This window comes from Lagenorhynchus albirostris, chromosome 3 (assembly GCF_949774975.1).
Source record: "Lagenorhynchus albirostris chromosome 3, mLagAlb1.1, whole genome shotgun sequence".
Taxonomy (NCBI): Eukaryota; Metazoa; Chordata; class Mammalia; order Artiodactyla; family Delphinidae; genus Lagenorhynchus; species Lagenorhynchus albirostris.
This window is the reverse complement of record NC_083097.1, coordinates 163,648,729-163,671,200: the sequence shown is the minus strand read 5'-3', so window position 1 is coordinate 163,671,200 and position 22,472 is coordinate 163,648,729. Positions and strand designations below refer to the sequence as shown.

The 22,472-nt window shown below is 46.5% G+C and overlaps 1 protein-coding gene across 4 annotated transcripts in view; it reads left to right on the top strand.

The window, feature by feature from the left end:
- Positions 1 to 7,720: 7,720 nt before the first annotated feature.
- The window catches only part of LDLR (low density lipoprotein receptor), a 36,013-nt gene continuing 21,261 nt past the window's right edge, over positions 7,721 to 22,472 (top strand). For all 4 annotated transcript variants that reach the window (XM_060145126.1, XM_060145124.1, XM_060145123.1 and 1 more), the window contains exons 1-4: positions 7,721 to 7,933; positions 18,915 to 19,037; positions 19,996 to 20,118; positions 21,746 to 22,132. In XM_060145126.1, the coding sequence (XP_060001109.1) occupies positions 7,867 to 7,933; positions 18,915 to 19,037; positions 19,996 to 20,118; positions 21,746 to 22,132 (700 nt within the window). In that variant the 5' untranslated portion in view covers positions 7,721 to 7,866. The remainder of the gene's footprint in view (positions 7,934 to 18,914; positions 19,038 to 19,995; positions 20,119 to 21,745; positions 22,133 to 22,472) is intronic.

Genomic DNA, 22,472 nt, shown 5'->3' with positions numbered 1-22,472 from the left:
TACGGTGACAATGAAAAGAGAAATAATTGAAGAAAACAAATGAAGGGCATCAACAAGAGGAGCTAGTTGGGCTGAACACCCACACAGGCAAAGCCAAGTGTGATGGTGACCCAGGAACACGTGGGCTGTGCTGGGGGTGAGAGGTCATCCCCCTGGCCTGGCTCTCCCACGTTGACCTTGGCCTGAGGTCCTGGAACCAGCCTGGCCCTCATGTGGACACTGGCCAGGAACCACCGACCTCTACCAGCCTGAACTCCTGTCGCTCCTGGTGACAGCTGCTAACTGCCTACCCACCACCCCCCACTGGCCTTTGCTCTCAGCACCCATCTATCTGGACAGTCCTTTCCCCTCTATCTCGGCCCAGCTGGCCAGTGCCTTCCTCCCCCATTAATCCCAGCAACCCTGAGGGGTGTGGACTTCACTCCCATTTCACAGATGACACAAGTGAAGTTCAGAGAGGTTGAGACACTTGCCCAAGGCCACACAGATTTGGGCCCAGGTTTGTGGGGCACAGGAGTGAGTCCTCGGGGGCTGGGACCTGCTCCAAATCTGGAGGAAAGGCCCTGGGTCTGGGAGGGTGAAATGGCCCCTGGAAAGGGTGCTGCGTTGAGTAATGTAGCCAGGTCTGTGTCCTCAGGGAGTCAGGGAAGGCCCCAGCAAGACTTGGGTGAGCAGGTCCCTTTGGCTGGAATACCAGATGGTCAGGGCATGATGGGAGCCCCTGGGGTGCCCTGACACAGCTAGGACTGGGAGGGGGGCAGTCAGAAGAGTATGGACCATCACATGTGACAGATGGCCACAACAATATCTCCCACCCCATATGCACTTCTAGAACCTTGCAACTCCCCCGTCAAGACCTGGAATCTAATTCTCCTTCCCTTGACTTTGGCTTGGGACTCTTGGTAAGCAGTAGAGTGCAATAGAAGTGACAATGTGACCACTAAGAGTGGGTCATACAAAGCACCTCAGTTTGTTGGAACACTCCCTGTTAAAGCCATCAGCTCTCATGGAACAGCCCAAATGCCTAGAAGCCACCATGTGGTGAGGAAGCCCGAAGAAGCCCATGCCGAGAGACCACCAAGACCACAGGAGGAGAAAGAGACGGCTGGCCAAACCCCACCTGTGTGCACCTGCCCAGATGAGCCCTTCCCACCTTCCCGACACAAAGAAAGAGAGAGAACAAACTGTTGTTTTAAGCCACTAAGCTGTGGGGTGATTTCTTACACAGTGATAGCAACTGGAACATCCTAAAACAATGTTTCAAATGACATGGGTCTAATTAAGCTAACATGGAAAGATCTTTAGAGCAATGTTAAGGCTAGGAAAGCAAGCTACACAAATGTCCAGCAAGATGCCTTTTTTAAAATTAATTAATTTATTTATTATTTTTGGCTGCGTTGGGTCTTTGTTGCTGCACGTGAGCTTTCTCTAGTTGTGCCGAGCGGGGGCTACTCTTTATTGTGGTGTGCGGTGGCTTCATTGTGGTGGCTTCTCTTGTTGCTGAGCATGGGCTCTAGGCACGCGGGCTCAGTAGTTGTGGCTCACGGGCTCTAGAGAGTAGGCTCAGTAGTTGTGGTGCATGGGTTTAGTTGCTCCAGGGCATGTGGGATCTTCCCGGACCAGGGCTTGAACCTGTGTCCCCTGCATTGGCAGGTGGATTCTTAACCACTGCGCCACCAGGGAAGTCCCAAGATGCCTTTCTTTTAGCACACACAGGGTCTCAGATATTTGCTTTGGACCATGTCTCTGCCACATAAACATTCAGAGAAAGTCCTGTCAGGATATACCCCCAAACACACTATATCCTGAACAGCTGTTACCCCTGGAAGCAGGGGACAAGAGGATGGAGTTGGGAGCTTCTCCAAGCTAGTGAGGTTCTGGACACATGTCCATTTTACGACCCATTTCTTGATTCCTCACCAATGTTTAATTCAACAGAATAGTTGGTTTCTAGTTTATGTCATGGTCTCAGAGATTTCTGCTTCAATGAGGCCATTTGTATCTTCCAGAGCATTCATACTGACAAGGTGCCCAAAGCCCAACTCATCGTGTTCCTCCCACACCTGATTCCGCTTCTGTGTCCCCACCTCTTAGGTGGCTCTAGTGGCCCCAAGAAATCTAACTCAGCTCTCATCCCTTTCCCTCAGCCTCCTACATCCAGTCCGTCCCCCAGCTCAACCATTCTCCTTTCAAAGTATCTTCAATCCACCCACCTCTTCTCCATCCTTGGCCCCTACCTGGTCCACCACCACTGCCATCGCTGGTCTGGACCAGTGTGGTCTGCAACTCCCTGGTTCCCCAGCTCCCACCCTCACTCCCCACCAGTCTTTTCTTCCACATGGCCAGAGACTTCTAAACTCTTCCAAATCCTTGAGCGCACATGGGGCCCTGATCATCTGAGGCTGGCAACTCTCCAGGCATGTCTTCCTAAACCTCAGCCACACTGAAATTTCACACCACACACTTACAGGTGTTTGCACATGCAGGTCCCTCTTCCCAAAATGCCTCCCTTGGCAAATCTCCTTCCCCTGAGCCTCGTCTCAAATGTCATTTTCCTGCCCCTTCTCACCTTTCGTTGACAATCTGTAGGAGGAAGCATGTAGGCGCCCTCTAAAAGAAGCCCTCATTGTCATTTTGATTTGCATTTCTCTAATAATTAGTGATGTTGAACGTCTTTTCAGGCCCTTATTGGCCATTGTTATATCTTCTTTGGAAAGGTGTACTTAAGTCCTTTGCTTGTTTTTTAATTGGGCTGTTGGTTTTGCTGTTGTTGAGGTGTAGGGGTTCTTTATATATTCTGAATATTAATCTCACCAGATATAGGATGTGCAAATATTTCCTCCCATTCCATGGGTTGCCTTTTCACTTTGTTGATAGTGTCCTTTGATGCACTTTAGTTTTTAATTTTGATGAAGTCCACCTTATTTGTTTTTTCCTTTAATTCTGTATGCTTTTATTGTCACAGCCAAGAACTCACTGGCAAATTCAATGTCATGAAGTTTTACCCCAATGTTTTCTTCTAAAAGTTTTATAATTTTAGCTCTTACTTTTAAGTCTTTGATCCAGTTTGAGTTAATTTTTGTATATGGTGAAAGTTAGTATGCAAAATAGTAAGCATCATTATTTTGCATGTGGTTATACAGTTTTTCCAATACCGTTTGTTGAAAAGACTGTCCTTTCTCCACTGAACGGTCTTGGCACCCTTGTCAAAAATAATTTGGCCAGGGCTTCCCTGGTGGCGCAGTGGTTAAGAATCTGCCTGCCAATGCAGGGGACACGGGTTCGAGCCCTGGTCCGGGAAGACCCCACACGCTGCAGAGCAACTAAGCCTGTGCGCCACAACTACTGAGCCTGCACTCTAGAGCCTGTGAGCCACAACTGCTGAAGCCTGTGCACCTAGAGCCCGTGCTCCACAACAAGAGAAGCCACCACGATGAGAAGCCCGCACGCAGCAACGAAGACCCAACGCGGCCAAAAATAAATAAATAAAATAAATAAATTTATAAAAAATAAAACTTTTACTTTTTCTCTTCTTCTTCCTTTCCTTTTTTTTAGATGTTGGGGGTAGGAGTTTATGAATTAATTAATTAATTAATTTTCTGTGTTGGGTCTTCATTTCTGTGCAAGGGCTTTCTCTAGTTGTGGCAAGTGAGGGCCACTCTTCATCACGGTGCGCGGGCCTCTCACTATGGCGGCCTCTCGTTGCGGAGAACAGGCTCCAGACGCGCAGGCTCAGTAGTTGTGGCTCATGGGCCTAGTTGCTCCGCGGCATGTGGGATCCTCCCAGACCAGGGCTCGAACCCATGTCCCCTGCATTAGCAGGCAGATTCTCAACCACTGGGCCACCAGGGAAGCCCTACTTCTTCCTTTCTTATTTGGACGCCTTTTATTTTCTTTTAATTGCCTAATTACACTAGCTAGAACTTCCAATACTATGTTGAATAAAAGGGTTGAAAGCAAGCATCATTTTCTTGTTCCTGATCTTAGGAAAAAGTCTTTTTACATTTTCCTAACCAGAGAAATGTTTCACCAATTCAAGCTAAATGAAAATATACTTTTTCTCTAGTAGCCTTCCACATCTCATACCAGAAGTAGCCTCTGCACTCTCCATCTGGCACTGCATGGGCCCATGTTTATATACACATCCTGCCGTGTTCTCTCTCCCGGAGTCCATGAGGATGAGGTGGGGTCTTCCTCAATTTTGAATCTCCCCGACTACAGACTTGGGGCTTTCTCCATGTTCTCAATACAGGTTTGCCTTCAAGTCTGGTGTTCTGCTTGAAAGGAAGGACCGGCAGCCCAGAACAAATTTGAGTTCTGAATTATCAAAATCCCAAGAATAGTGGAATTCAGAAGCAGGGCATCTCTAATGTTATTGCAGCCACGCCGGCAATAATATCTCTTGGGCTTCCCTGGCAGTCCAGTGGTTAAGACTCTGCGCTTCCACTGCGGGAGTGGCAGGTTCGATCCCTGGTCAGGGAACTAAGATCCCACAAGCCACGTAGTGTGGCAAAAAAAAAAACACCTCTAATTTTCATTTATTTATTTAACCCTTACTACCACAGGGCGCTGGATATATAAACCATTGTCTCTGCCCTCACATGGCTTATAGGCGTTTTTGTGGAGATAATTGATGGCTACCGAGTCAAGGCAAGTCTCTAATTGTACCTACTGGAAGGTACCAAGGCACCTGCAGTTACTCACCCTCTGTCTGCTGACTGCTGGGTCAAAGGCCAGACGACAGCTACAAAGGCTCACCTTGGTCAAAAGCAGACCCCTTTGTTCAGAGACCTATTCTGGTCTGAGTCTCCTGGTGAATTCGAGAGGTGTAAAATAAGACAAAGAAGGCTGTCCGTTAATTAGAATGAGGAAAATGCCTGCCCTGGATTTGAATGACTTTGCAAGTCTAGGAATTTTCAGATGAAGTGGATTCCATGGAAGGATTGTTTTCAAGTTCCTATGAGAAAGAAAGTGATAAATGGAATATTTATAAATGGAATGGAATATTTGTAAACGGAATATTTCCTGTCATATCAATAGACAAAGGGTGCCACAGTCATCAGTGATTGCAGCCCTCCAATGTGACCCGGTGAGCCCTGAGGAAACTCAGGGCTGAAAAGAATACCTGCCAATTAGCAGCCAACAGACTGCAACCACTCGGGAGATGGTGAGCCCTAAGGAAATTCAGGATGTGAAAATACAGGATACTGGCCCCAGATAGCTGAGGTGCATATCAAAGGAATGAGTCCAGTGAGCCCAGACTTTTACATCTTCCCATACAGAGAAAAGCGCTAGCTAAATTCCTTAACTTGAGATATCTGGTTTTCTTTAATTAACAATAATCTTTTTATGTTCAGACTACCTGCCCTTTGTTACAAAACTTCTATATAACCTGGTCCCCCCTCACCTCCTCGGAGCAGTTTCTCAGAGCTATCTGAAACGCTGTCTCCCGGGCTGCAGTCCTCATTTTGCCCCAAATAAAACTTAACTTGCAGCTCTCACGTTGTGCATTTCTTTTCAAGTCAACAAAAGTGTTCCCTAAAGAAAAGAGAGAGGGGGAAAAAAAAAAGAGATGTAGTTGCAAAGACAGCCAAACAAAACAGGGAACCCATACACTGTGTCTATTATGTGCCAAGCAAGCATGGCTCCAATCACGTTTATTTATGTATTTATTTAGACATTTAAAAAAATATATTTATTTATTTATTTATGGCTGTGTTGGGTCTTCATTACTTCGCGCGGGCTTTCTCTTTCTGTGAGCACGGGCTCACGACAGAAACTGAGCCAGTGAGATCTTGCAATTTTTCTGAAGGGAAATCACACCTAGGGCTCCTGACTTTAAAAGATAAATAAATAAATAAATAAGGAGCATATGGTGTAAGGAATTGGAATTGGATGGTGACACGTTCATAAATGTTGCAACTCCCAGAACTTACCTGCCCTTGTAAATTTCTCCAGGTGTTTGCTCAGGATCTCATTTTGACCCTGATACTGAACCTGCCAAGTAAGGGAAGTGGCATTACTTTCTCTCCCATATTTATTTTATCTCCCATTTTTAATTTTTATTTATTTTTTTAAAAATTTATTTATTTTTGCCTGCTTTGGGTCTTCTTGCTGTGCGGGCTTTCTCTAGTTGCGGCGAGCGGGGCCTACTCTTCGTTGCGGTGCGCGGGCTTCTCACTGCGGTGGCTTCTCTTGTTTCGGAGAGCGGGCTCTAGGCGCGCAGGCTTCAGTAGTTGTGGCATGCAGGCTCAGCAGTGCTTAACTGCTCTGCAGCATGTGGGATCTTCCCTGACTAGGGATCAAACCCATGTCCCCTCATTGGCAGGTGGACTCAACCACTGAGCCACCAGGGAAGTCCCTATCTCCCATTTTTTAATTGGCAAAGCTAAATGACTCGGGACTTCCTTGGTGGTCCAGTGGGTAAGACTCCGCGCTCCCAATGCAGGGGGCCCAGGTTTGATCCCTGGTCAGGAAACTAGATTCTGCATGCATGCCACAGCTAAAGATCTCCACATGCCCCAGTGAAGATCCAGCATGACACAACTAAGACCCTTCACAGACTAAATAAATAAATAAGCATTAAAAAACAAAACAAAACTGAGTGACTCACCCAAGGTCTGTCTGATTCAGAAGCTGGGGCTCTTTACTGCCAAACACTGTCTATAAGTTTCTTCCCCTGGATTAAATCACTGTTTTTCTTTCTGTTTCCTCTCTGCCTCTTTTCTGCCTTCTTTCCTGGGTTTCCTGTAAGCCTGCTGAGAGGTAAGTATGCCTTGCCAAGCTCAGTTTGTAAAACCTCAGAGAACTCTGCTCATTCCTGAGGGAACCCTCCAAAACTACCAAACCCCTTACGGGAGGCTTTCTGGCCAGGGGCCTCTGGGAAGTTCATGAATCTCCAAAGAGACACCCTGATTCTTGAAAGCTGTTCTCCATCAGCCCTCTGTGGTTTAGGCAATCGGGTTCAGTTCTGAAAGCTCTATTTTGTTTTTATTTTGCTTTGGGGAAAGGCTTTGGGCCTCTCTGTTGATTCAACTCCTTCTCCTTAAAGGATAAATCAATATTTATGTCCAGACCCCAGGTATTGGGTCAATTGATTTTAGAGATGTTTTTGCTCATAATTCATCCAAGTGCTGGATTCCACAAAACAAAATCAGTCTTTGGCTGTACTTTCGTGACGATTTTATTTAAATGCCTCATTAATAACTGTTTATGGGGTGATTTGGAAGAACCCTCTAAGACTATATATGACGAAACAGTTAAAATCTATAAACAATTCCTACAAAGGAAAAGGCAAGGAGAGACAGAGGTAGGGGGGTGTAGTTTCCAGCATCTCTAGTTTTTTTCCTTTTGAGTCAGAGGGGAGATGTCAATTGGCCAATTAGACGATTTGGAAGGACAGGTGGTTGCTAATCTCCTTTGGGCACCAAAGAGAACGTAACAATTAAAAGTGGAGTGAAATGTAAGGGAGATCCTTCAGGAGATGCGCATTTCCATTTGGGGGTGGGCGTGGCGGCGGCTCCTCTCTTCAGGGGCTACCCAAATGGGACACATCCGGCAGCCTATCCCGAAGCGGCTTTGGAAAGGACTGGAATCCGAGTCAGGGCTTCACGGGTTAAGGAGCCCATGTCACATCGGCCGTTCCAAACTCCTCCTCTCGAAACTCCTCCTCTCGCAGTGAGGTGAAGATGTTTGAAAATCACCCCACTGCAAACTCCTCCCTCTACGGGAAACCTCACATTGAAATGCTGCAAATGACTGGGGCCCCGCGTGCAGTCGCGTCAGGGCCGCGCGAAGCCCGGGTTTCCAGAGCGGACACAGCGGACAGCAGCCCGGCCCGGGGCGTGACAGGCAGAGGCTGGGAACATGAGGCTTGCGGGCTGCGGGCTGCGCTGGGCCGTCGCCCTGCTCATCGCTGCGACTGCGGGTGCAGGTAAGGCTGGCTCCAGAAGCCCGCGCGGGGTGGGGGTGAGCCTGCGAACTAGGAGAGGCTCTTGGTAATCTTTTTTTGCAGGGGAAGAGAACGAAAAATCATTCCACCCTTGGAAGACTTGTGGGCAAATGGCACGAAATCCTTCCCAAATGGCTGCAGGGAGCACTAAGGGGAGCGCGAGGGTTGGGAGGGTCTGAGGTGTCTGGGGAGTCAGGGGAATGCGGGATGCGGCTTTCCCCACAAGTCTCCACCCGACTGCAGACCCTCTTGTCTTAGAGCCGGGTACGCGGGTCTCCACCAATGGGGGGAGGGACCCCCTCCCAGAGTTATTCTAGGGGTGAGAGTGACCCGAAACCCGGCTGCTCAGCCTGGTCCCTGGCTGCACGCTCAGGGTAGTCTGCGGGTGCGCCCCTGCGCCGGTTCACCCTCAGAGGTTACGGCGGCGGGCAAGTTGGCTTTGTGCGGCTCAAGGGCGCTGTTGGCTCCCGGAACTGAGAGGAACGCGTCCAGCGCGGACCCCGCACCACACTTCCTCCCAAGGCCACCGCCTTCAGCCCCGCCCCCGAGCTCCCATAGGGCGCCATTGGAACAGGCGAGCCTCGAGCCACTCCCCTTGGCCAATGGGAAGCGGTGGCGGCGGAGGCGCGCGCGGCGCCGGGCGGGGCTGGCTCAAGACTAGCGGCGCACCTCGTTCTCGGTGAGGACGTCCAAGGAGATTCCTCAGGTTGGTCCCAGCTTCTGTCACAAAGGAGGCGTCACGTCCCGGGCCCCTGGAGAAGCTCTGCTAGCGTGGCCGAGGCGCCCGCGGAGCGCCTCGGCCCCCTCGGCGAAGGCCTCAGTTTTCCCCTCTATCTGTGGCGAGGCCTTCGTCCCCGCTTTGTCCTCGGGGGCCGCCCTCACCCACCCCGCCCGGGACATGTTCGCAGACGTGCCCCCCAGGCCACCCTCATGGCCCTCGGGTTGCCTTGTTTGTTCAGAGGCGCTGAATGGGTTCAGCTGTGCTGCCCACATGACAACATTTCGTTTTAGAGGGTTTGAAATTTAGATTTGGTTAAGAGGCTAGTTGAGGCACCATCCTGAGTTGTCTGCTGGCTCCCAGAGGCATTTGACCTCGCTCTGGAAAATAGAGAAATGGTCCTTTTCCTACTTACGACCAGCTGGGCCTAGAAAAGGATTGGGATTGTCTGATTAACAGGATGCAGGAAGCTTTTCCTTTTTATTGGCAGGGAGGTGGCTTTGAACTCTTGGAATCAGTACCTGTGACCCATCAGTTTCCTCTGGGAGGAGAGGAAGGGAGGTTGCACATGGCAGAGGATTACTGTAATAATTCGGCCATTCAGTTGTGTGAAGCAAAGGGAGCGTGGCATGGTCAAGAGACGCTTGATTAGCCTGTATTTCACACGCGATCCACTCCTTTCCTAAGAGGAAACGATGGCAGTGAAGTCTTGAGCAAGATGTGTTGCGTGCTTCAGTTTCCTCTTTCACTGGGTGGCGAAGGATCTGGTGTATTTTGGGTCTCAAGGAGGCTGATTGTCTGGTGTGTTTCCCAGGCTCCCAAGAGCTGGCAGCTACTAAGTATCTTCTCTGGTGTTAACACAACCATGTACATTTGTAGCAGCCCTGACTACTCCAGTTTGCCCCGAGGGGGAGGGAATTTCTTGTCTGTTTCCTTTGGGAATGGAAGTAATTGGGATCTTAACTGCATGCCTTAGCCAGATCAAAATCAGTTAACAGCTGTGTGTGGAGCCTCAAATATGCCAAGGACACATCCAAACTCAGAAAGTAGAGTGGTCCCGCTAAGAGTTGTGTCTGCTTTGGCAGCAGGCTCCAGGGTTATTCATTGATCATTGCCAAGCATACTTTTCTTCCCGGGCAACACTGGCAAAAGATAGGGAGAGTGTTTTTGAGACTGCAAATCTTTAAGAGAAATATGTGCCTCATTCTGTCTTTCCACAGTATTCCTGCTCTTATCTGTAGGGTTCCTCCCCTGATAAGACCCAATTCTAGATGCCTTTTTTGCTCAGAGCTTGGATGGCCTTTCATGTTCCACTTTAAGTACATTAACAGCATCCATACTCTGCCCCGCTGTCAGGAAAGAGACCATGTGTTGCTAAGACACTGTGGAAGTAGCCAGCTGTGAACAGTGATAGAAACAGGCTACCCCTCCCCAAAGGCAACAAAATCTACCATCGAGATCACCCTTGGGGAAAATACCTTGGCGACACCTCGTGTGGAAAAGAGCACTGGTAAAAGGATGTCTCGTTTGTTTTCCGCTGAGTCTGTTAGCTCCCGCCATTTCTTTCTCAAGAAAATGATTCCATGTATTATTATTTATTTTTTTTCCATGTATTATTTTAATTTCCCTGCACAACCACTGTCTTCAGTAACAGGAAGGAAAACATCGAAAGCGTTTACCACCTCATTTGTGTGCTGGAGAAAAAGCAGAAATGTGTATTCCCCTTTTGTGTTTCAATTATGTTGTTCCTGACTTGTCATTCGTGACAGGAGAGGTCTAAGGGCTAGAGTTTAGTTTTTTTGTTTTTGTTTTTTTTCCTAAGGGAGGGTGCAGTGCTTATGTAATTTTAGGCATCTCCAGCATGAGGAGATAAGGGATTGGGAGCTCTGGTTTGCTTTTGCTGAAATTCAAATGAAACTGACATAGAAAACCCAAATCTGCTTCTGGAACAGGGAGAAAACAAGAAAGAGGTGTGATTTCTTTGGGCTGTGGCATTTGAAACAGGCCTAGTTCTGACCCATTGTTCAGGACTGTGTTGCCTGCTGTGGAGACACCCATCTGATGTGCTGTCCCTTGGTGCTCACTGTTCCTCATTCCCATCCCCATGAGCAAGGCTATGGGATTTATTTCCCAGCTGACCGTTCCCTGTAATGGTGAAATCAATTCACTTTTCATTTAAACACTGTCTGGAGCTGTTGGCCAGCTGTTCAGATAGAAATAGGTAGTATTGGGGTCTTCCTGTTGGTGGGGTCTTCAGCCGTCTATGACAAGCAAATATTTGATTAACTGTTGCCAGGGGAAGGCTTGTTATCCAGGGAACGGGGTTATTGTTCTTTAAAGGGCCTTAAGATGTTTTAATAGTTCTAACCTTTCCAGGAGCACATTTTGTGTGTAAGATGATTCCTTGTGCAAAGTGGATTAGTAGTGGCAATCGAAACTGCAATCGCCTGGTTGGGAGAGGGGATGACAGAAGGTCCTCCTCCGGGATCCTCACTGAGAATGCCCCTTGCCTGAACTTCCTTTTTTACTTTTTTCTGAGAGTGTTGGAATTCCGATTGGTTTTTGCTCACCCTGTGTGCCAGGATCTAGAAGTGAGTCATTTCCTTTTTCAGGCATGATCACAGTTCGGTTGTGAGTCAGTGGGGTGTGGGGTGTATTGTAGAGGCAACTCTGAGGGAGATATCCTGTTTGGCTCAGTAGCTGGGCAATGTGTTTATCAGTCTGTGTTCTGATAGCAGTAGATTCCAAAGCTCAGCTCATTCACTTCTCTTTAATGAATGGGCTCCACTGGGGCCACCTCCAGCCTGGCCTCCTTGTAGTTCAGTTACCAAGTTCTGTTGATGCTTGTCAACACTCTTTGTATTTCTATCTTTATCACCTGTAGCCTCCTTGTGGCCCTCCTAATCTCACCTGACTGGTTTCCTAACCTCTGGCAGGAACCTTGGACATGATCTTTGAAGACTTAGAGTTTCCATTTTGAAATTGAGGTATAATTGACATACTATAAAATGGACAGATAAGTAAAGAGTTCAATGAGTTGTGATAAACATTTACTTCTATGTAACCACCTCTCATTAGGATCTAGAGAATTTCTCACCTCCCAGAAAGTTCCCAGAAAGCCATTTACACCCAAGCCTGTCTGTCTGAGCACCTCACTACACTGCCTCTCAGGGAGTCTACACAAAAGTGCTGGGTGAACCAGCAAAGTAGAAATGGATGAAGGGATACATTATTCTCCCTTGGATCCCTTTACCAGAAATGCCAAATCAAGTTTCTCCATCCGTGCATGCATATTTGAGAACTCAAATACATACATATACACACATGTACACATAAATAAGTAAGTAGCTGTTTTTCAAAGAATAACTTTTACAAGGAAAAGCAACCCAAACGTTAGTTTCATTGTGCTCCGTAGACTCCAGGGCAGTGAAAGATGATCTTTTTGCAAGGTTCTCCAAAAGTCCTAAAAATGCAGAACATTCCTTGACAGCTGGAATCAGGCCATGGAAAGTCATCCACCATCATCTTACCTTTTCCTGGCATTCTGTGGCTGCAGTAAAAGGTTTCCTCCCTCTTGTATAAATGTAATACGCTCATCTGGGTAGTGGAACTGTTTACCAAAGGAAGCCAGGGGAGAGTGATAAAGTACAGCATATGGTGTCCCATTTCTCCAGGAAGGTGGTTTTCAAACTGGGTCCCAGAGCCCCTGACCCCCAGAGCCCTCAACCCAGGCTCAGGATTGGGTTCAAGGCTGAGTGAAATGTTCAAGGGCCTCCAGAGGTCTCTGGCCTGGTCAACCCCCATTGGAATGGCCAAAGGCACCAAGAGCCGACAAAAAGGGAGGTTTATTGAATCAGAGGAATTGGGGCTAATGCCAGGGATAGGCACTGACTGATATCTTAGTTCTTTCACTTCATCATTTTCTTCCTTTGTTTAAAAAAAAAAAAAAGAATCTCAAGAGTAAAGCATTCTTAGAAGAAAACCAAACAACCTGAAATGAATTAAAGAAGGCCCCTTGCCACTGTTTCCTATGCAGAAGCACAGATAAGACTTTGTTTCTTCCAAAAGTAGGATCACACTGAAAACTATTACAAACTCTTCTGCCCCTTGCTTTTTTCCCCATTTAGCAAAATACTGTGGACAGCTTTCCACAGTGTCACAACGTAGGATGGTTGACATCACCTTTTTCAGTGCCTCTGAAGGATCTGCATTATAATTAGGTATCGATTTTGCATGTGTGGCTACATAGTTCCATTTGAATATAGGCATACCTTCTTAAGTTAGGTTATGTATTAATTATCTATTGCATATCCAATTACCCCAAAACTTAGTGGCTGAAAACAATACACATTTATTATCTCCAAGTTTCTGTGGGTCAGGAATTTGGAAGCAGCATAGCCAGATGGTTCTGGCTCAGGATCTCACATGAAGTTGCCATCTAGATACCCCAGGCAAAAATATATTTGCAGGGGCTGCAGTCATCGGAGGGCTCTATGGGGGCTGAAGCTTCCCTTCCAAGATGGTGTCCTCAGTGGCTTTTCCCAGAAGGCCTCAGGCACTCACTGCATGGAGCACCTCAGCGTGTGCAAAGGGCTTCCCCCAGAGTAAGCAATCCAAGAGATTCTGGAGGAGGCTGCGGTGGCTTCATGATGTAGGGTCAGAAGGCACACCTCATCACGTCTGCCTTTTTCTCTATATTAGAAACAAGTCCTGAGTACACGCCAGGCGTGGGGAATTAGGCTCACCTTTTGGAGGGAATGTCATGGAATTTGTGGTCATATTTTAAAATACCACTGGGCTTCCCTGGTGACGCAGTGGTTAAGAATCCTCCTGCCAATGCAGGGGACACCGGTTCGCGCCCTGGTCAGGGAAGATCCCACATGCCACGGAGCAACTAAGTCTGTGTGCCACAACTACTGAAGCCTGCGCGCCTAGAGCCCGTGCACCGCAACAAAGAGTAGCCCCCACTCGCAGCAACTAGAGAAAGCACTCACGCAGCAATGAAGACCCAATGCAGCCAAAAATAAATTAAATACATAAATAAATAATACCACCAATTGTTCCCCCCTTTTCTCTATTATAAGAGAAGTTTTAGGGACTCCCCTGGTGGTCCAGTGGTTAGGACTCTGAGCTTCCACTGCAGGAGGCATGGGTTCGATCCCTGGTGGGGGAAGTAAGATCACGCATGCCGCCAGGCACTGCCAAAATAAACAAACAGAGAAAGCTTTGGACCTCTTTTGAACTTGACATTGTTATACACCTGTGTTAATATTTCTTCTGGGTCCCAGGGACTTTGCACTTTAAATTTTGACAGATTCTGCCCTGTTGCCCTCCTAAGAGGTGGAATGTGGAAGAGTTCCACTTTTCCAAAATCTTTCCCCGGCAAAGGTGATGGACCCGGCCCTGATTTTTGGCATACCTATTGAACAAATCTTACTGTGACTGTGTCAGGCCTTGGGCTCTGATGGTTTCATGCTGAAACGATGAAAAAGACATTCCTTACTCTCAAGGAGTTTAAGTCTAGCCTGGGTGATACACAATAAACAGGTGCTTTCGATACCGTGTTAGGAGTGAGAAATGGGTGTTTTAGGGGCTCATGGGGGTGCCAAACCCAGTTTTGGGGAAGGTCAGCTTCAAAGTTGAACTGTTAGGGACTTCCCTGGTAGTTCAGCGGGTAAGACTCGGCAATCCCAATGAAGGGGGCCCAGGTTCAATCCCTGGTCAGGGAACTAGATCCCGCATGCTGCAACTAAGAAGCCCTCATGCTGCAACTAAAAGGTCCTGCATGCCACAACTCAGACCTGGCAAAGCCAAAATACATAAATAAATAATAAAATAAATAAATAAGTATTCAAAGTTGAACCGTTAGCCAAACAAACAGGTGGGAGTTGGGAGGGGGCTTTGCAGCAGAGGGAACTGCAGGGATTTGGGATCTGAGGTTGTGAAATTTTTACCAGATCCAGTACGGAGGCAGAGAATGCCATTTCCATAAGACTGTAATTCACACTGATTTGGAGTGGGGACAGTTGGTGAAATCTGGTGACCTCAGGGCCTCCCTCTTCCTTGTTTATAGAGGTTTCAGGATGGCATTTTATGGGGAAAACAGATGTCTTGCAGATGGGTGTGTATGAAAGGAAATGGGATGTGTGTAGGGAACACCGGCCTACATCCGTGAGCTTGGAAAAGAAGTATCCAGGCATGTTCTTTTGTTCCCTTCCGGCTGTGGGCCACCTTCACCTCTCTGCCACCTTATGTCTTGACTTTAACTTAGATGGAGACCACACTTCCATTTTGGCCAAGAATGGGATGAGTTGGAGACTCAGCTCTTCCTTCATCATCATAAGGTCTGGCCTTCACATGCCTTCCAGCCCTAAAGACTTTTTTCCCCACTGATGCTCCCCAAGTCTTTATTCACATTCATTGTTCATTTTAAGGAGCTGCAGTGGGGACTTCCCTGGTGGCACTGTGGTTAAGAATCCTCCTGCCAGTGCAGGGGACACGGGTTCGATCCCTGGCCCGGGACAATCCCACATGCCACGGAGCAACTAAGCCCGGGGGTCACAACTACTGAGCCTGCATGCCTAGAGTCTGTGCTCCACAACAAGAGAAGCCACCGCAATGAGAAGCCCATGCACCGCATTGAAGAGCAGCCCCCGCTCGCTGCAACTAGAGAAAGCCCGCACACGGCAATGAAGACCCAACACAGCCAAAAATATTTAATGAAGAAAGGTAGGAAGGAAGGAAGAAAGAAAGAAAGGAAGAAAGAAAGAAAGAACTGCAGTCATCTAATGTATGTCATCTTTCACCTCAATGACTTGGGAAAAAAATGACCTTCTTATTTTGGGATTATATTCAATGTAAAAAAAGTTGCAAAGATATTACAGAGAATTCTCATACCCCTCATACATTTTCCCCCAATATTAACGTCTTACATACTACAGTACATGTCAAAACTAAGAGATTAACATTTGTATATTACTATGAACTCCAGACTTTCTTTGGGTTTCATCCAGTTTTTTCTTTAGTGGCCCTTTCCTCTTCCAAGATCCAATCCAGTATTTCACATCACATTTGGGCCCTAAAGTCTTTGATCCTAGTCTTAACCAGTTGGTCTCCCAACTCTTTTAATCGCATACCCTCACTGGTTAAAAAAATTTTGAGGAAGTCCTCCCTAATATAATTATTTATCATATACTGTACTAGTGTATGATGTACATGACAAACTATAACTATACAGAAAAGCAGAAATGTTAAAAAGGTGAGATTAAAAATCAGACACACAACATTTAAAAATATCTTGTTATTCGTGATGGCTTCCTGCTATAGTTAGTTAAAATCTGAAATCATGATGTAGTCAGAGCAAGTGTTTTTTTGCAAAAGTGATTCAGATTCTTTTTCAATTTTTTTTCTCTTATAGGTTATTACAAGATATTAAGTGTATAGTTCCCTGTGCTATACAGTAGGTCCTTGTTGGTTATCTATTTTATATATAGTAGTGTGTATATGTTAATCTCAACCTCCTAATTTATCTGTCCCTCACCCCTTTCCTCTTTGGTAACCATAAGACTGTTCTCTGTGTCTATGGGTCTATTCCTGTTTTGTAAATAAGTTCGTTTGTATCGTTTTTTTTAAGATTCCACATATAAGCAATATTGTATGATATTTGTTTTTCTCTGTCTGGTTTACTTCACTTAGTATGATAACCTCTAGGTCCATCCATGTTGCTGCAAGTGGCATTATTTCAGTCTTTTTTATGGCTGAGTATTAAGGGCAAGGTTAATCATTAGCAATTGGGCACAGAAGGCCACATTTCAAAGGGTGTCCTTGATCATTTTGATTTTTTTTGGCTTGACCTTCTATCATATCTGATTAGGTCTCTTTTTATCTTGTATGTTGAGGGTAGGAGGGGCAAAATGCTCATTAATAGGAATAACCTTGGGATTTCCCTGGTGGTCCAGTGGTTAAGACTTTGCCTTCCAGTGCAGGGGGTGTGGGTTCAATTCCTGGTCGCGGAGCTAGGATCCCACATGCCTCGTGACCAAAACATAAAACAGAAGCATTATTGTAACAAATTCCATAAAGACTTAAAAAAAATAGGAATAAACTTGTCAATGCTGCCATCTAAGGTTGGGAAGTTTGCACATTTACATCCACTCACAGCTCATTAGCTTAAACTCAGACCCATGGCCACACCTAGCTGCAAGGAAAATTGGGAAATTATAGATCCTCTTTTGGGTCGTGTTACCAGCTAAAACTTGAAGGTCTTAATAATATGGAGAAGGAGGAGGAGAACAGATACTTGGAAACATTCTTCAGTAGTCTCAGAGCTAAAGAATTATTAATGGAAATTCTTTTTTTTTTTCTTTTCCAGACAACAAAATTTTAATTTACCTGTAACCGTTTACTAGACTAAGTGTAGATGATTCACGTTTTCTAGGCAATACCACCATGGATAAAAACAAATTTTGGGGGCTTCCCTGGTGGCGCAGTGGTTGAGAGTCCGCCTGCCAATGCAGGGGACGCGGGTTCGTGCCCTGGTCCGGGAAGATCCCACATGCCGTGGAGCGGCTGGGCCCGTGAGCCATGGCCGCTGAGCCTGCGTGTCTGGAGCCTGTGCTCCGCAACGGGAGAGGCCACAACAGTGAGAGGCCCGCATACCGCAAAAAAACCCAAAAAAACAAAAAAAAACAAATTTGGGGTGTTTAAAGAGAATATCAAAGGAAAAGAAAAATCTAAATACATAAAAAGCCCTAAAGTGTGTAAGATCTTGAATCTTCCTCACCCATATCCAGAATGAAGGAAGGAGAGACTTCTCCCATGAGAAGAATCATTAAAGGATCTACTGTCTTCTGTTCTTGTCTGGAGTTTTCTCCCAGACAATGCGTTCATTAATTGCCTTTGTGCAAGATGAGCTCATGAATAAGTTTTGCACAAACCATTAAACTCTTTATTTGGTTATGGCTAACGTTCAAAATAAATTAATAAAAGAAAAGACATTCTTAATCTTCTTACAAAGGTAATAAAAATATAACAAATGTAGCCATCAGTTAAAACTTCTATTTTACATACTATTTGCCTTCAGAACATCTGACTAATCAGGAAAATCCTGCTAGCTTCTTTTTTTTTTTTTTTTTTGGTCTTATTTCCTTATCCTGAGATGAACCAGATCATAATTTTTATTGGCCGCATTACTTTAGATTACAAAGGGGATCAAAGTTTATATTTAGAGATTAAAGGATTAGTACCAGGTTTTACCAACCAATAAAAGTTTGCTTTGATCGTAGTTCACACATAACAATGCATTCTAAATCAAAGCATGATATCTAAAACTAAATGCAGTCAATATTATTTTGTTCTCTTTTCCAAAGTGCAAAAATCATATATTTTAGAAAACTTCCCAAACACTTACTTTGTCCTCATTTTTTTTTTTTTTTTTTTTGCGGTACGCGGGCCTCTCACTGTTGTGGCCTCTCCCGTTGCGGAGCACAGGCTCCGGACGCACAGGCTCAGCGGCCATGGCTCACGGGCCCAGCCGCTCCGCGGCATGTGGGATCTTCCCGCGTCCCCTGCATCGGCAGGCGGACTCTCAACCACTGCACCGCCAGGGAAGCCGCTGTCCTCATTTTTATCTCAAAATCCAAGTCTTCGTTTTCCTAAGGAAAGTTTTCTCTTGATTAGATCTTTTGTTACTGTGTCTGTCCCATTTCTTTTGATCTTTTAGTTATATGATTATCTTTTCTGCTGGATCTCTGCTCACTGACCTCTACATTAATAATTTCTCATAATTTTTATCTCTTTATAGTTCCTTTCTACCTACTGGAGAAAGCTTTTCAAGTTTTCCTCCAGCTTAATGCTTTTACAGCCTCAATTTTCCTTGGTACTGTTTCCAATACAGATTTGTAATATGCGAAATAATTTTCTTTTCTTTGTTAATGTACACCCAGTTTCTAATATTTTATTCCCATAGACCAATGGATCCATACTTTGGACTCAACAACCATGATGCCAAAATCTCATACTGGGGACAAATCTCTCTTTTGGATGTGTTCTTTGCATCCTCCACAATACTTACATTTCAGTTCATGAAATTTAATTTGTTGTACGTGTTTCATTTCCTGGGAACTTGACTGTTATAGTAAGGTTGTATTTCCGGTTCGTTCTTCAGTTGGCAGGAAATAGACACAGGGAGCATGGTCGTTTCTAATCCTGACCCTGATCCTTCCTTCTCCTTTCTTTCTCTCTCAGTGGAAGACAAATGTGGGAGAAATGAGTTCCAGTGCCGAGATGGGACATGCATCTCCTACAAGTGGGTTTGCGACGGGAGCGCTGAGTGCCAGGACAGCTCCGATGAGTCCCAGGAGACGTGCAGTGAGTCCCCTTTGGGCGTGACACGCGTCCTAACCTTTTTTTTTCACTCTTTTTTTAAAATTTAAGTATAGTTGATTTACGACGTTGTGTTAATTTCTGCTGTACAGGGATTTCCCTGGCGGCCCAGTGGTTACGACTCCACACTTCCACTACAGGGGGCCGGTGTTGGATCCCTCTTTGAGGATCCCCGCAAGCCATGACACAACAAAAACCACTTTTTTAAAAATAAATAAATAAACATTTCTGCTGTACAGCAAAGTGATTTGATGATACTGGATGACAGACTCGGTGGAAATTGGCCAGTGTATTGATGTATTCAGCTGTGAATTGGGAAATGGAGAGAGAAGATATTACTGGAACTGAAACTTTCCTTTAAAGCCTCTTTTTTTTTTTTTGTAAATCGAGGTGAAATTCACATAACAGAAATTAGCCATTTTCAAGTGATCAGTTTGAGACGGAGGGGGTAGGGATAAATTAGGCGTTTGCGATTAACATATACACACTGCTATATAAAAAATAGATTAACAACAAGGTCCTACTGTATAGCACAGGGAAACTATATTTAATATCCTGTGATAAACTGTAATGGAAAAGAATATATATATATATATATATGAATCACTTTGCTGTACACCTGAAACTAACACAACATTGTAAATCAACTATACTTCAATTTTTAAAAAGCCAAAAAAATTTAAAAAGTAAAAAAAGTAAAGTTCAGTAGCATGAATACATTCACAGTGCTGTACAACCACCACCTCCATCTCGTTCCAAAACCTTTGCAGCACCTAGCTTCTAATTTTAAACAAGCTCCATTAAATGTCCTTCATTTTGACTCAGAAAAGTGGGCTCGGCACTCCCTGTCAGAAAACTCTGGGTTTTTCCCTTGCAAAGCTCGGACTGGCGAGGCAGGTTGGTCTTCCCTCTGGGTTAAGGCTGAATCCTGTTTCTCCCATAGTGTCTGTCACCTGCAAGACGGGGGACTTCAGCTGTGGGGGCCATGTCAATCGCTGCATTCCTGAGTCCTGGAGATGCGACGGCCAGCTGGACTGCGAGAACGGCTCAGACGAGGAAGGCTGTCGTAAGTGGGGTCACTGGCCTGGTGGCCCGTGGGTCCTGGTTTAGTCCAAGTGACCTGACCGGGTTCCTGGCTAAGGTCAGAGTTTGTTCCCCAAACTGAGGGTTCTGTGAAGAAACAGGCCGAGAGTCTTGGAGGGGAAGGCACTTTGCAGTTGGTTCTGTCTTGTCTCTTTGATTTTATTCATTGTTTATAATTTCATTTTCAATTGCATAGGTTTTTTTTTTTTTAACAAAATAAGGCCCTTTAAAAAACAAAAAACAAAAAATCCTGGGGAAAATTTAAATAACTGAGATCACATCAAATCTTCAAGTTCACAAAATATGAAAACCCTTAAGAGAGTCTTAAAAAAAACTAAAAAGGGGAGTTCCCTGGTGGCCAGGTGGTTAGGATTCTGGGCTTTCACTGCCGTGGCCAGGGTTCAATCCCTAGTTGGGGAACTGAGATCCCACAAGCCATAAGACCCAAAAAGTGAGTGTTTGCTTACATTTACCTTAGAAATGCACGTCTAACCTTGGTTAGTGGTCATCTGATGAAACAGCTCCCTGGGGAACATTTTAATAAATTTATTTTATTTATTTATTTTTGGCTGCGTTGGGTCTTCGTTGCTGGGCGCAGGCTTTCTCTAGTTGTGGCGTGCGGGGGCTACTCTTCATTGCGGAGTGTGGGCTTCTCATTGCAGTGGCTTCTCTTGTTGCAAAGCACAGGCTCTAGGCACGTGGGCTTCCATAGTTGTGGCTTGCAGGCTCTAGAGCGCAGGCTCAGTAGTTGTGGTGCACAGGCTTTGTTGCTCCGCGGCATGTGGGATCTTCCCAGACCAGGGCTCGAACCCATGTCCCCTGCAGTGGCAGGCAGACTCTCAACCACTGCGCCACCAGGGAAGCCCCCATATATTCTTTTTCATATTCTTTTCCATTATAATTTATTATATGATATTGACTGTATTCCCTGTGCACACTATTTTTTTGACTGCATTGGGTCTTAGTTGAGGCATGCAGGATCTTTGTTGAAGCATGTGGGATCTTTCATTTCCTCGCTGGGGCTTCTTCCTCTGTAGTTGTAGGGCACAGGCTTCTCTCTAGTTGTGGCGTGTGGGTTTTCTCTCTCTACTTGTGGCACGCGGACTCTAGAGTGCATGGGCTCCGTAGTTTGCAGCACGCAGGCTCTCTAGTTGAGGCTCATGAACTCAGTAGTTGTGGTGCAGGGGTTTAGTTGCCCCCGCCCCGGCATGCGGGATCTCAGTTCCCCAACCAGTGATTGAACCCGCATCTCCTGCATTGGAAGGTGGATTCTTTACCACTGGACCACCAGGGAAGTCCCCTGTGCAGACTCATACTGCTTCCCATGTACCCAGCCCAACGTGAGAGCTTTATACCCCAAGTCCTCAGCAATGCCTTAAGACACGAACAGATGAGGGAACTGAAGCACAGAGGGGGCCCAGGAGCTGGGCAGTCTTCCGGCCAGGGCAGCGGTTCCGTGTTCAGGGTTCCTGACCACTGCCTTGAGCTCCTGACCACTGGGCTCTGGCCTCTCCTTGGCTCAGTGTCTGCATCTGTGCAATGGGCTTGTGTCAGAATGTGGTGGGAGGCTCCCTGCTGACCGGGCTGTCGTCTCCCGTCCGTCCCCGCAGCCCCCAAGACGTGCTCCCAGGACGAGTTCCGCTGCAATGACGGCAAGTGCATCGCCCCGAAGTTCGTCTGCGACTCGGACCTGGACTGCTTAGATGGCTCAGACGAGGTGTCCTGCCCCGTGCCCACCTGCAGCCCTGCCAGCTTCCAGTGCAACAGTTCCACCTGCATCCCCGAGCTCTGGGCCTGCGACGGCGACCCCGACTGCGAAGACGGCTCTGACGAGTGGCCGCAGCACTGCGGGAGCCCTCAGCCGTCGGACCCCACACAGGGCAACAACCCCTGCTCGGCCCTCGAGTTCCATTGTCGCAGCGGCGAATGCATCCACTCCAGCTGGCACTGCGACCACGACCCCGACTGCAAGGACAAGTCTGACGAGGAGAACTGTGGTAGGGGCGCCGCACGGGTCCCCTCATCTGTCCCCAGGCTCCCCCAAGTCGGGGCAGGGGCAGTGCCTTTAGGTGGTTGAATGGTTTCACATCTCATAGCAAGAAAATCGGTCCCATTTCATGTTCGAGTCTTTCCAGTCACATGGAGGACAAGCTATCCTCCAAAGAGTGCTCAGTCTGGAACACCTATTTAATTAATCTCTTTTGCCCAGGGGAGCAAACTGCAACCTGCAGTATAATTTGGGTCCAGAAAGGATCCTGGGCTCCGGGCCTGGCTGGTGTCATCTGTGCTGTGTGACCTTTGGCCAGGGACCACTGTGCTGTGGTCTCCTCCCCTGCA